At 42.7% G+C, this 14,282-nt stretch overlaps 1 protein-coding gene across 3 annotated transcripts in view; it reads left to right on the forward strand.

Annotated features, from left to right (window-relative positions):
- Window positions 1–14,282, forward strand: part of apba1a (amyloid beta (A4) precursor protein-binding, family A, member 1a) — a 39,137-nt gene that overhangs the window by 8,890 nt on the left and 15,965 nt on the right. For all 3 annotated transcript variants that reach the window (XM_074637535.1, XM_074637536.1, XM_074637533.1), the window contains exons 2-4: window positions 7,134–8,865; window positions 13,724–13,825; window positions 13,937–13,976. In XM_074637535.1, coding sequence (XP_074493636.1) covers window positions 7,240–8,865; window positions 13,724–13,825; window positions 13,937–13,976 — 1,768 coding nt within the window. In that variant the 5' untranslated portion in view covers window positions 7,134–7,239. The remainder of the gene's footprint in view (window positions 1–7,133; window positions 8,866–13,723; window positions 13,826–13,936; window positions 13,977–14,282) is intronic.

The following is a 14,282-nucleotide window of genomic DNA, read 5'->3' on the forward strand; positions in this document are numbered from 1 at the left end:
CGGCCACCCCTTTAAGACCTTCATTCACAATGTAAACTGCTGTAACTAATGAAGATCCAGTGATGAGCATTAAGTTCTCAGAAGGCTGTTGTCTCATAAACAGAGCTGGCTGTGTGGAAGCAACAAGAGTAACAGCATTCTCCTCATTTATTTGAATGATTTATGCTTCAGGGACACAGCAGAACAACGGTCTTGTTTTGCTGTTTATTTTACATCATGATTGTGAGGTTTCATATGATGGAATTCAGAAAATGGACTGGCACTGGCTTTCACCTTTACTCTCCCATCAACGGTTTTTATAGCGGTAGGTAAAGGGCAGGGAGCGACAGCCGAGGTGGTGGAGGTGGGAGAACACTGCTGCCCCCTGGAGAGGTCACCTCTTCATCTGCCCTCCCACAGAGAGCAATTACCCGGCGGTTTCCATGACGACCAGCAGTCCTGCCCGCCGCCTGCCTGTGCTCCCGACAGTGAGAGGGAGGGGGAGAGAGGAAGCGCAGCAAATAATGCATCCTCTCTCTGCTAAACATCACCACTGTCTGGAACACAGTAGCATGACCTTAAATACACGTCGCCACATGATGGTGCTCTGTTGTTAAAGACACAACACTGCAAATCACAAACCTGAAGAAACATCACTCAACACATACAGTAGTGCTGCACGATAATGGCCAAAATGCTAATCACGATAATGTTGATCAATATTGATATCACAATTATTTATCAGGATTATTCATTGATTATAGCGACAACATATTTTTATTGCACTTTCACATTCAAATAAACAGAGCTCTGTTTTCACTTCAAAATGCTGTGCTTTCTGCTACATATATTGCAATATACAGTATATAGCAATATGAAAGGTACAGGAATGTTCACCCTACCCTTTTGTTAGCTACTGTTTAAAGTTAAATGCTTCAATCTGGTGCACTTCAAGAGCAAAATTAGCAACAATAAGAGCTAGATAAACAATTTTATGCTCTTAATTTAATCATAAACACATCGGTTGTATAGATAATATCTATCCCCAACAGTGAAGCCAAAACATCTGGATCACCAGCTGGTGGCTGGCTGTTAGTTTAGGAAGCACTTGATTTGATATGCTGCAGCATTTTTTTATGAGCAGAACACGCATTTTAAACGTCAATATCGAAGGCGATCATGATCATTTAATTGTGGGAAGCCAAAATTGTGATCGCGATTAATATTCAATTAATTGTGCAGCCCTAGTGCTAACTGACTTTACTGAAAATTGCTGTTGCTTGTTACACTGGCACGCCTAAACATAAGTAAGTAGAGCTGAATTGTATTGACCTATGTGTTGGTCACATTGGGTTCATATAAACCCACTGAATTAGTCCACCAGTCACACAGTGTAAGACATCCAGTGGCCTCCTCCATCAACTCCGTCTCCAAAAACTTACATGGATATTCAACTAATTTGCAACAGTTTTTTAAACAAACAAACAGTCATAAGTGGGAAATTTTGACTGAGCACAATATTAATTCTTGACAGTAGTATTCTATTGATTATAACATATTCAAAGGCAAAAGGGTGCATATGCTTTTAAATCTGGTATAAACATTGCTAATTTACCATTTTAAGAGTGTGTTGACCGTGATTTCCATCAAAAAACATTGGACATGTTGTTCTTTTCTGTACCACAGACGTATTGAAAGAGAAAATAGAGAAGACTCTTGATTCAGAAGCCAACTTTGTTTCTTATCGTCTCCATGCAGAGGAAATCTGGGTTACAGCTCTCAGTTGAGTCAACATCCCTTTGACAGTTTGAGTTGTACTGTATGTGCGAGTGTATGCACTGTGAGTTAGTGCTATGGTGTGTATGTACGTGTGTGTTTGTGCGGAACCTCCTCGCAGTTAATATTCACATTTAACAAGGACAGAAGAGACACATCTCTCTGCCTTGTTATTATTATGCATCACTGGAGAAAAGACTAAGGAGTGACAAACAAGATCTACATCCTCCTTTATAAGTCTCTATTCTTAGCTCCATCAATTTCATGTTGAGCTCGGATTAGTTAGTGAGGGTCTCCGGCGGGGATTTATAAGGACCGAAATGTTTAATAGATTATTGTCTTAACTGCACCGAGGTAATTTGACTTCCTCTCTCTGTTCGAGGGTGGATTTGAGAAAAGAGAATATCGCAGAATCTAAAACTACTGCAGTCAGTGCGCACATGATAACACAAGGCGAGTGAGTGAGTGCCCGACAAATTTAACATTTTATGATAATTTAACATCAAATTAGGCACGAACGGCCTTTCTCCTCCCACCCATCCTTAGTGGACTTTCTGGCTTGTTGTTATACTCGTCATTATACCCACGTACCAACTTTCAATAACGGTCGCTCGATGTACTACGTCATTTGCTCTGACGGAATGCAAAAACGTCCACATTCAACCTATCTGTGGTTTGCAGAAACGTAAAATGCCAAGTTTTTTTGCTGGCGACTGAGGTGCTACAGGTGTTGCTGGATTTGTACCTCTTTAGACTTTTTTCCCTTCTCCAAGCACCTTAGAAGTAGGTGAAGTTGTGCCGGAAATTGCCGGAAAAGCTAACAGTTATTTGCTATGTAAAGATATAGAGTAATGTCTACCTGAGCAGAGAATGAAGTCACTCTCCCTCTGTGTGTGTTATAATTCGAACTTCTCCTCGCTTCGTTGACATATTTGGGCCGGTCGCGTATGCTTTTAGTGTCAGTGCATGTGAGCGTGCCCCATTGGTTGGCTCAGCCGCTGCTCTGCACTGCTCTCATACAGTGGTTACAGCTGATAACGCCGTCCCGACCTACAGCGGCGTCGCGGAAGTGTAGCACCCGCCCTCCTGTTCCCCCTCAGGTAAACACTGTTAGGTTTGCCAGCACTTTTGCCGTTGTTTGCACCGTTTAGCACTGTTAGCACTTTCAGCTGCAAACACTTTCAGCTGCAAGCACCTTCAGCTGCAAGCACCTTTTGCTACAAGCCTTGGCTCGCCGTCGCCATGTTGAGACCCATCGAGAGGCAATAGAAATGCAATCCCGTATTTTGCACCTTTTAATTAAAGTTATTGTGGATACATATAAGCAGGGTATAACTCTAACAAACCCGATGAAAACCAGAGGAAGCTCAATGCTATAGACATAAAACACAAATGGAAAAAAGAGCTAAATATTGCAATCAGAGGGTAAATGGTCCAAAATGTGTGTCACACAAGTTCCAACAGACCCGCTGTACTCTAGCTGCTCAGCAGCAAACAGCAGACAGACACAGTTAGAGAGTAGTTGGTGAACATAGTGGAGCATTTAGCAGCTAAAGAGACCAAAACAGTCAATATTGGACTTGGAATATTGGTGTTATGTTTACAGCTTGTTCCACTGCACCCAAAGAAAATCAATGGATGCAGTTTATACTGCATTTATACTCCATTGATGTTGTTACATTAAACTAAGCACTGACGACCAAAGTCACTAATTAGAAAAACAGATGGTAGTTTTTGTGTAATATTACTGAATCTGGGCTGGAAAATGTCGCTATTTCTTTGTACTTTTATGGTAATAGCCCACTCTCTGTGTGTCCTTGGTTCCGCTCCTAAATGACCTAGTTCTCTCAGCACTGAGCACCGGGTTCTGAGTGTGAATCGTGTTTTTCCAGTGACCTTAAAAGAAAATGAATCTGAGTGATATGCAGCGCTGAGCGCTCTTAGCTTATCACCCATGGTGTAAGATAAAAAAAAAAAGAATAATAAAACAGAAAAGCTTATTGTTCAGCCTGCATTATTTTCACTCCACCAAAACAACAGAGCTGTGTTTTAGCATTTTAGCCAATGGAATAAGCATATTAAGATGTTACAAAATACATTGTTGTTGGTGTTTACTAGTAGACACATAAAGACATAAACCTTTGATTTTTCCCAGCCCTGATTTATAGTTATATTACATTCAAACTACCACCTGTGTTCCCAGCAATCCTGGCACTTTATATTCAGTCTAAATTAACATTAACAGGAAATAGGTGTTTTTTTCACTTTATCACATTGATAGATTTAATAATAGATTTTGTCATATTATTTTATTGGTTCTTTTAATTGTTTAATGATCATGTTATTGTCATCGTAATGTGGCTTGTGAACACAAACACTGGTTCATTCCATTCAGCACATTCATTTTCTTAAAGTGTAATGAACATTGCAGCCTCTAGAGGCCACTGCTGGGGCTTTAGACTGTTAGTTCAATTTACCACTGTCTCTGTCTACTTATGTATTCTAGCCAAAGCATGAGAAGTAGTGTCCTGCCTTCCCCCCCATTTTAATGAGACGGCAGCAGGCTGACTGAGTGCTGTGATGGTTTAACCCAGCCACAGCTCCAACAGGCGTGCTCTCTTTATAATGGTTCTGCATGAGCAGAAATCTGTGAAAATTTTGCCTTCTTCCACTTAACATCTTAAGTGTTCTGCCTCTTTGGTTTTTCATGCTGCTCCGTCTCTGGGGAGAATAATAAATGAAGTAATTCAGTGGGTCAAATTGAGCAGACTTTGTTGTTGGATAGCAATGAGAGGAAAGAAAGACGATCCTTTGTTTAAGGTGATTATTGTACTGAGAACTCAAACAATTCTGGTGTCTTTTTAAATGATGAGCAGTTTAATGAGCCGCGGCTGAAGGGACATTGTGCTATACAGTAGATGTGTTGACGCTGCCTCTGACAGCAATGACTGAGCCTGCAGTTAACTCTGCGTTGTTGGGTGATGAGCAGTCAGTAGACTGATAGGAAGGGAGGGCAGATCTTATGTTTTGACAGAAGTGACTGTAATGACATAATAGAATCAGATGTGTTGCAGTGTGCTACATTTCGGTTTGTTTTTGCAGATTATAGTGTCCTGAAGGAATCCTAAAATCCGAAAATGAGTTCGCATTTTAGCACTTCCTGTTCCCTCGTCTCTGAGTTAATAGTTTTTTGAATGTTTTTTAGGTTCGATGCCTGAAATAAGGTCTGTTGTTAACACAAGCTGAAGAGATTTTAAGTTGTTTTTTTTCTACAAAGTAAAATATGTCAGTAAATATCCCACTCGTGAATTTTGAAGCTTTTATGCGTTTTAAAAAGAGGCGGTTGGTACTGTTACAGGTGGCCAAATGAGACTACTAAACGTCATCACGCCTAACACTAGTCCGCCTTTAGCTAAGTGATGGTGACGTGAAGTCATGTGACCGTGGTCCGTTGAACGTAACGTTATCCTTTTACTTCCGGCGATTGCATTTACGCTTCAAACATCATAAAAGTGGTGTTCATTTTGGGGAGATTATCTTGCTGAACAAAATGTGTTAGTATTATAATCGTTTGTTTGCCACAGAACTGATTTTCTGGAATAACCCAAAACCCAGTGGAAAAAATCCCATTGGCTTTTAGTCGAGGGGAACCAGGGAGATGCTAAAATCTGTCATCCCTGCACCACTACAGTATATTACCCCCATTTTCATCCAGTGTGAAAAGTGACTCTGCACAACGGAGGCAATTGCATTAGTGAAGCCAAAGGTACCACTACCGGGACTCTGAGCAGGTCTTTGTGGTGCTGGATGGGAACTTGACCACCTGTGAGGTGAATAGTTGAATACATTATTAAAGGTCCCATATTGTAAAAAGTGAGATTTTCATGTTTTTTTATTATAAAGCAGGTTTAAGTCCTATATAAATACTGTGAAAGTATCGAAATGCTCAATCCAGAGGGAAATACACACAGCCCGTATTCAGAAACTCTGCATTTGAAACAAGCTGTCAGAATTTCTGTCCATTTGTGATTTCACAAATATACAATATTTAGACCCTTGACACAGATTTAAACATAAATATTCTAAATGTGTCCCAGTTTATTCCTGGTTGCAGTGTATGTGAATGTCATCAACTGACAGGAAGTACACATGGACCCAAGCTGTTGCTTAGCAACACAATTCTGTTGCAATTTCGTCGCAGTTCCGTCGAAATGCGCTAAAACAGAGCGTTTCAGACAGAAGGCAAATACAGGCATATTCAGGCCAACAGTATGAGGATAATAAAAATTTTTTTTAACATTACAGCATGTAAACATGTTCTAGTAGAAACACAAAACACAAGTATGAACCTGAAAATGAGCATAATATGAGACCTTTAAAGAATGTTAGTCACTACCTCAGACTACAATAATGTGTTTCACTACCTCTGTCTTCTCTGTTGCCCCAGGATGTATACATCTTTAGTTTTTGTAGATTTTCCATATGTTGCTTTTTACATTTTAAACATGGACAAAATACAAAACACAGGTAGATAAAAGATCCCTTTGGTCACGAGTAACAGTTGATATTTGTGTTTTTTATGCAGGGGATTTATTTTGCACTCTTAATAACACTGAAAAATAAACAGCGTGTGAATATAGATCAACTTACATCTTGTGATTTCTGCTAATATAGTATTTATACTTGCTGTCGGTAGAAATCTCTCGGACTTGTTGGGTGTAATCCCCGTCTGTTTTGCTCCGGTGTGTGCCTGGGTTCTCTGTTCCCAGTTTGTGTCAGTCATGTGTGAATCCTCATCTTGGCAGGATATGGTGTCTGGAAACAAATCAGTTTCTTCTTCATCATTTCCTTCATGTCTTTGTTGTTTCCTCTTCAGCACGGAAGTTGTGTGCAAACCTGACCACTTTTCCCTCACAGGAGATGTTCTTTGCCCAAGCTGCTTTGAGTATTTTGTCTTTGATGTCGTATCTCTGGAAATTAGTGGTGGTAAAGTCCACCTCCTCGCTACCAGGTTCCATCCCGTCCACGCTGGTGCCATTGTTGCCATTTTGCTGTCTTTTCTTTTTCCTTGTATGATTTTTAGTTCTCCTTAAAACTTTGTTGCCTCTAACTCCACTAATTCCAAGTCATTTTGGTTTCTTATGAGAGCTACAGTATCATGTTTTGGTGGAGTTTCACACTAATTGGCCAGTAGAAGTTTACAATCTATGCTGCTTTAATATTTTGTCGATCAGTCCTGTCGTATTCACAATGTCACCAAACTTCCAGCACCACCTTTTTTGCAAGAAAGCACCAATTTCTGTGTCAGATTCTGATGTGACCAGAAACTTAACAATACATTTCACTCATATTTGTCCCTTTCTGTCTACCCCTTTCAGGCTCTTCCCAACAGCCTTTGCCCTGACCTCATAGAGGCGCCTGCTGATGTCGGACTCCTTAAACTTTTCTCACTGACATAGTTCAACCAACCAGAACCAGACAGCCATGAACCCCCAGGAGACGGAGCTCGGCCAGGAGGTTATGGAGGAGACCGATGCCCCTCCTCGCCATCGCCACAACAACCACAACGGCCGGTCCCGTAACCACAGCAACCAGGAAAAGCGCTACAGACGCTTCGAAGCCCCTGCTGGAGGAAGTGCTGGAGGAAGTGCTGGCAGCAGAGCGAGGGTGCCGCAGCAGCAGCGCAGGCCACAGGAGGAGCCAGACATGGAGCTGCAACACGGAGCTCAGTCTCCGCAGCCCCAGCAGTCCCAGCAGTCCCAGCCCATTCCCCGACCTGCTGTGGCGCGTTATCGCCGACAGGGGGACAGCGAGGCTCGGATCAGAGCCCAGCAGCAGAGGCACAGACAGAGGCAGCAGAGAGAGGCGGAGAGAGCCCAACACTTAGCACAACAACAGGAAAAGCAGCACCACGCAGAGATGGCCCAGGAAGATGAACGAGAGAGGGACGATTCGGTGCTCGCCCGCTCAGCGAGCACCGAGAGCGGCTTCCACACCCATACCGACCGGGCCGAGGGGGACGACGGTCTGGTGATGATGTCTCTGGAGCCTGAGGGGCAACCTGAGGGGCAGCCGGAGGCGGAGGACGAGGCGGGGAACTACGGAGTCCAGCTACGCCCGGAGGCGGAGGGGTACACTGAGAGTGCCGAGGCCGAACAGCAACATCTCCATCCACATCCTGACTATCCTCCTCAGCCCCCGCCACTGCCACGTGAACCCCTGCCTGATATCCAAAACCCCCAGAGACAGGACGAAGCAGAGGAGATGCTGAATGCCGGCTACTCCAACTACGTCTACGCCGAGCCCCTCAACCACTCCGGAGGAAGGGCCGACGTCTCCGCCGGTCAGAGCTTGGAGAGTTTAGACGGCGTTCTTGCGGACGAGGCCTACTCTGAGCCATATGACATTTACTCACTCTCCGAGCATGTTTACGAGGAAATCTGCGATGCTCCCGCTTCAGTTTCATCTGCTGCCGACGGAACCGAGGACACCGAGGACAACGAGTCACTCCGACAGAGGCGGGCCGGCTTTCAGCTGTTGGAGGGCCCGGCGGGAGGTGGAGACTACCATCAGCAGGAAGCGGTGGGCTCCCGTCTGCGCCACTACGACGAACGCTCGGACGGCGAGTCAGACAGCCCGGAGAAGGAGGCCGAGTTTGCCCCGTACCCCCGCGCCGACAGCTGCGACCAGGATGAGGACATCGACAGTATCGTGGCGGAGGTCAAAGAAAGCCTAAGCTCTCAGAGTCTTCATCGTGCCATGGAAGACACCATAGATGAAGAAAGCGAGCTACAGCAGGGAGAAGAAAAAGCCGAAACCGAGTCCCAAACCGACTCTGACAAAAACCACAAAGTTGCCAACCCAGGGAAGCCAGCCAGGAAGCAGGCGGGGAGTCCTTCAGAGGAGCTTGTAGCCGTGAGGAACAGTCAGGAGAAGAGGGACGCCATATCCCTGGCCATCAAGGACATTAAGGAGGCCATAGAAGAGGTGAAGACCAGAACGGTCAGATCTCCATACACACCTGATGAGCCCAAGGAACCCATTTGGGTAATGAGGCAGGACCTGAGCCCCACTGCCGAGTGTGACCTGCAGCCATCACTGGGGGGCGATGTAAGTACATCAGCTCTACCTATTATTGATCAAGTTGTATTTGGTAACATGTCTGTTCTGTCAAATGTTGTTTGAATGTGTTGGTTTACTTCGCTTATGTTAAAGGATCAAGTCATCTACATTTTAGCGGCATCACAGTGGTAAGACACCTTAGAGTCTATTTTCTATTCAAAGCCAAAAGAGGGCAGAAAGACCAATGTACCAGAACTAAAGACCAGAACACTTCCTGTATATCATCAACAGCACTAGTTACACAATCCATCTCATCTTGCTCAGAGTCTGAATGTATCAGACAGAAAAACAACACAAACACACACAAGCTGTGATGAGGTGAGCTGACGCCGACACATCGACCGAACAAACCGCAGCTTAGAGGCAAAACATCACAACACGTCACCTCTGTGTGGGACAGAGGGCAGCACATTGTCATAACACAGAAACATAGACCAGACGGAAACATGTTGCAGGCTACAGCTCGAATAAACTCCGCCTTTTAAGGCTTTAGAACTTGGGTACAGGTAACATTGGGGAAAAAAACAGTATGCTAGATTTAAAAAAATGATCCAACCTAAAAACCCAGCCAACTCTTTTCTAATAAGTAGCTAATAGCACTAGCTTCAAAGGTCCCCAAATCTATCCAGAAAGTCGCCAAGTCAGTAAAACTGACAGCCCGTCCCTTCAGGCCTCCCTCCAAAGTCACTCCCCCAAAATTATCATTACGCGCATAAACTTATCAATATGAATGTAAACAATGAACATGGTTATTGTTAGTACTCACAGCTGTCAGGTAGGTAGGTAGACAGGCAGGTAGCCCGTCCAATCACTTCATTCGGCCCAAATGAAATGATTGACTACAAGATGTTTCTGAAAACATCTGAGGAGAGAAATAGGCATTACAGTAATAGAATATTGATTCATATTTGATCAGCGCTGCCTAGTTTGACCGTTTAATCAGAATCTGATCTGAATCTGGTTGTTTTCCTCCGGTCTGTGAAATCTTGCAGATGCCGTTAGGAGCACTGGAGGACACAAGAGGAACATGATGTGTTTTTCAGGTTACCTGTCTCATGCACTACTGTCAGGATATAGGGACCGTTTTATAAAAATAACTTTTTTTAATCATATTTGCTCCATTTCTACCCACTGGAGCTTTAAATCTGGTGTTTTCCAAAGCGGAGAATTAAAAAAAAATGTTGTGAAGTTGAATTAATTATGTATGAATGTGTGTGTCCTACTCCTACACCTTTTGTAAACCCCACAGAGAAAGAACAGAAGGTTCGTGTGAGGTTGTTTAAAATATTAACCGATGAAGTCATTCCAACAGAAAGCACTCATGCGCACACACACACACACACACACACACACACACACACACACACACACACACACACACACTGGTGTGTGGACGTGGTTAGCCTAGCTTAGCATACAAACTGGAATTATAGGTAAGATAGTTGCAGAACATAACTTCTCCTAAAACCACAACTTGTCGTTTTTTACATTTCTCTTTGTGTTTTCGGATTCAGCAACCACGATTCAACATGTTAGTCAGTGAGCTTTAGAGATGTTGGTGTGTGTATTTCTTTAACTTTGAGAGCCGGGATATCTGTCTCCAGTATCTGAGTGCAGTGAGTGATGAAGAGAACTCCAGAATTGAGATGCTCCCCTCAGAAACCTCGACATCCTATAGAGAATTGCCCCGTCTTTCGATAGTATGCTATACCCCTCACATTATTCGGCTTTCTTATCGGTCATGGTGATTCATCCGAACATTGTTCTCGGGCTTGAATAGAAATGATTTATTCAGTAAGGGTGAGAGAGAGAAAGGTAAAGGGCAAGACCAGTTAAATAATTCAGTGAGGATCTAATAGCAGAATGACACGCGCTGTTTTCCTGTTTACATCGCTGTGATCAGAGCGTATATCTGCAGCATAACACTTCTGCTTTTAACTTCATCTATAGATTAATGCGTCCTCAACATACAATGTAAATTAATTTGATGAATAGAGATGACGCGACGTCACACTGTCGACAGAGCAAATCCAGGCCGACAAGGCAGACAGACCGACCCAGCCTGTTGATTCCATGATGAATCCTGATACCTGAGTGTCACCTGAGCAGCTGACTCCCAGTCTATAGACACTGGTGTTGCATTTTAACCCCACACTACCACTCTCAACACTATACTTCATCTGAGGGCACTTGTTGAGCTTCAGCTGGGTTTGTGCATTTACTGAAAGCCATGGAAAACTATTGGATATATCAAGTAGAAAAGCTTGAGGAGGAACAAGCCAAGCAGAAGCCGCAGACTGACCAACATGACGGAGATGAGGTTTGAACTTTATGATGATTCTTTTCCATCGGCGTGTTGAAGTGATGGTTTATATTTTTGTAGAAGTGATGGAATAAATTTGTCTCATGAGTGTTGGGATTACGTGGCAGGTTCTGGTTCATAAAACCAAGCTTCTCATTTCAAAGCCCTTTTGTGGATTCATAGAGAAGCCGAGAGTGGTGGTGTTGTAATGTTTTCTTTCACAGATAATAATTTGTGTTAAAAGAAATGGTGATCATGACCGTAATATTATGCTTACCGTACTTTCACCCGACGCTTGCTCAGTGCCCTCGGTGTCCGCAACGATGCACCCTTTAGCGTCTGTATGAGATGCACCGAGCTTTCAACTAACTCCACTGTAAACCCATCCGTGTCAGTATTAGAAGGTCAGAGCAACTGACGTAGTGTGAAGAGCCAGAAAATCCACTTAGGGCGGAGGTCGGGGTTTGATGATTGGGTCAAACAAACACTGACTTTCACCCAGGAGACGTTGACTTTTTTGAACTTACTTTTGTTACTAAACTTATGTACGTACTGTAACAACCTGCATACTTTACACTCCTAAATTAGTTTAAGTTGTTATGAATACATTTTGAGGAGCTCATCCCTAGTCAGTGCACCGCAGTTCAACCCAACATAACAACATGAATAATGTGTCCATAGATAGATATACAATTGAACATATATGAAGTATATAGCTACACCGACTGTATGGCCATGGCTAATCACTACACAAACTGTGTGTGTATATTTAGACTTTGACCCAATGCACATTTTCATGAGCCTGATAAAGTGCTGAGTGAAATGTGTTGCTCTTGTGGTCTCTATACCACAAACACTTAAAGTGGCAGGAGGCAGAATGTTTTTTGCATCATTTGGGCAAAACTTCCATAATAACCTTTCAGCATATTGTAATTCAAATGCTCTGAGAGAAAACTAGACTTCTACACGTCCTCATGGCTCTGTTTTCAGGCTTTAAAAAATTGGTAACACTTTATTTTACAGGTCCGCAAATTTCATGGTAATGGCAAGTAACCTATGTGAAATTTCTTTGGAATTACTGCCAAGTTACCCCAATATTTATCTCAAAAAAGACTTTATTATAAACATGATTTAATAATTATATGCTAAAATAGCATATAATGGTTAAAATAGGGCCCTTAGGCTTGAGAAGTGAAAAAAAAGACACCTCTGATCGGGCACAAATCTCACCATTGTGTGACTTATTGTCTACACAAATGTAACCTGGTAGATAATAGATAGATAGTTTTTTAAGACATTTATTGTTTATGTATCAGCAGACATGGAAATAAAGCATATCAATTAACTTTTTATTATTTTCCTGGAACTGTATTTAATAAATTAAGCCCTATTGGGAAATAGCAGAATTTAATTATTAAATAATGTTTATAATAAAGTAATTTTCGATCAATTTTGAGGTAAATATTGGGGTAATTTGGCAGTAATTCCAAAGAAATTTCAAATAGGTTACTTGCTAATTATTACTTAATTACCATGACATTTGCGGACCTGTAAAATTAAGTGTTACCAAAAATCTAGCCTGTTACGGGAGACTGGCCAATCACAGGTCATTTCAAAGAGAGAGCGTTCCTATTGAGCATTTTATGTGTCCAGGTGTGGAAATATCGACTGCATGACGACATTGTTTCTGGTAAGATATGCAACGGTTGAATTTTTAAATGTTCTTTTTCCGAGTTGTGAGCACCACAAATACAATTCTTTCCACCTTCGCTGTACTTGGGTGTAGGCAGAAATCTAACAGAGAGATATCTCAAAACCTGGACCAATAAAACTATTTGCATGGAGACCACTAGAGGGAAGTGAGAACATGTAAGTACTGTCCCTGCCAACTATAACAGACATACAACCTGGAGTTTATTCGAGCTGTAGCCTGCAACATGTTTCCGTCTGGTCTATGTTTCTGTGTTATGACAATGTGCTGCTCTCTGTCCCACACAGAGGTGATATGTTGTGATGTTTTGCCTCTGAGCTGCGATTTGTTCGGTCGATGTGTCGGCGTCAGCTCACCTCATCACAGCCTGTGCGTTTGCGTTTTTGTTGTCTGACACAGTCAGACTCAACAAGATGAGATGGTTTGTGCAACTAGTGCTGTTGATGTTGGCCGTGTGGGGCGTCTGCAATGATACAAGCGTTCTGGTCTTACTTCCCTCTCTTGGCTTGAAAATAGACTCAAAGACCCTGTTCACACCTGGCATTAACATGTCTCTAGGGTGATCCGTCCAAATGCGTTGTTGTTTTGAATGATTTCATTTACTTACTTATGCCAAGCAAATGAAGCTGTTAGCTAGCTATAGACAAAAAAATAATTGAATTCACTGTGCTGCTCAAAGGCTAATGGCAGCTGCTGGCAACTTTTAAGGTGGAATATGTTTTGAGTTGACATCATGAATCAATCAACACACCTTATGTACATATAGCTCCTTTTTCATTTAACTTTCTCTTGTGTTCTGCTTTTTGTCTCCCCTCCTCATTTACTCCCTGCAGTCCCCTGGTTCTGGCTCGCCCTCTCCTCCAGGAGCAGAGTCATCCAGCAGCAGTCATCTGCTGCAGGATGACAGCTTTGAATCTTCTCCTTCCAGTAAAGAGGTGTGTTCAACATTTTACTTATTCATTAGATATTGTCCAATTTTCACTTTTGCACATGAAGTTGATGAGTAATGTGTGAAAGAATCATTCTCCTCTCTTTTTTATTAATAGTCCAGGAGAAGCCTTGCATCCTTCCCCACATATGTAGAAGGTGAGTGCTTCATCCTCTGGTGCAGAGGTTTTCAAACTGTGATGCGGAGTTTCGAGGGGAGCTAATTGATGAGGTGATAGGGATGAGTGCATGACGGTATTCTGAAAAAAATGGGAAGTTAGTTATTGTAGTTTATCCCACTGATTTGACACACAGAATTGTAAGGTCTCACATGCACAACAATATTGGCATGCTGGAAAACAGAATAAATCATGAAGAGGTGATGGGGGATGGGTGTGTTGTCCTTATAACCTTTGCCTGGCCTATACGGTCAGTGTTTAGTATGTTGAAGCTGATTCCCTGGTA

Source organism: Sebastes fasciatus, chromosome 6 (assembly GCF_043250625.1).
Source record: "Sebastes fasciatus isolate fSebFas1 chromosome 6, fSebFas1.pri, whole genome shotgun sequence".
NCBI classification, from domain to species: domain Eukaryota; kingdom Metazoa; phylum Chordata; class Actinopteri; order Perciformes; family Sebastidae; genus Sebastes; species Sebastes fasciatus.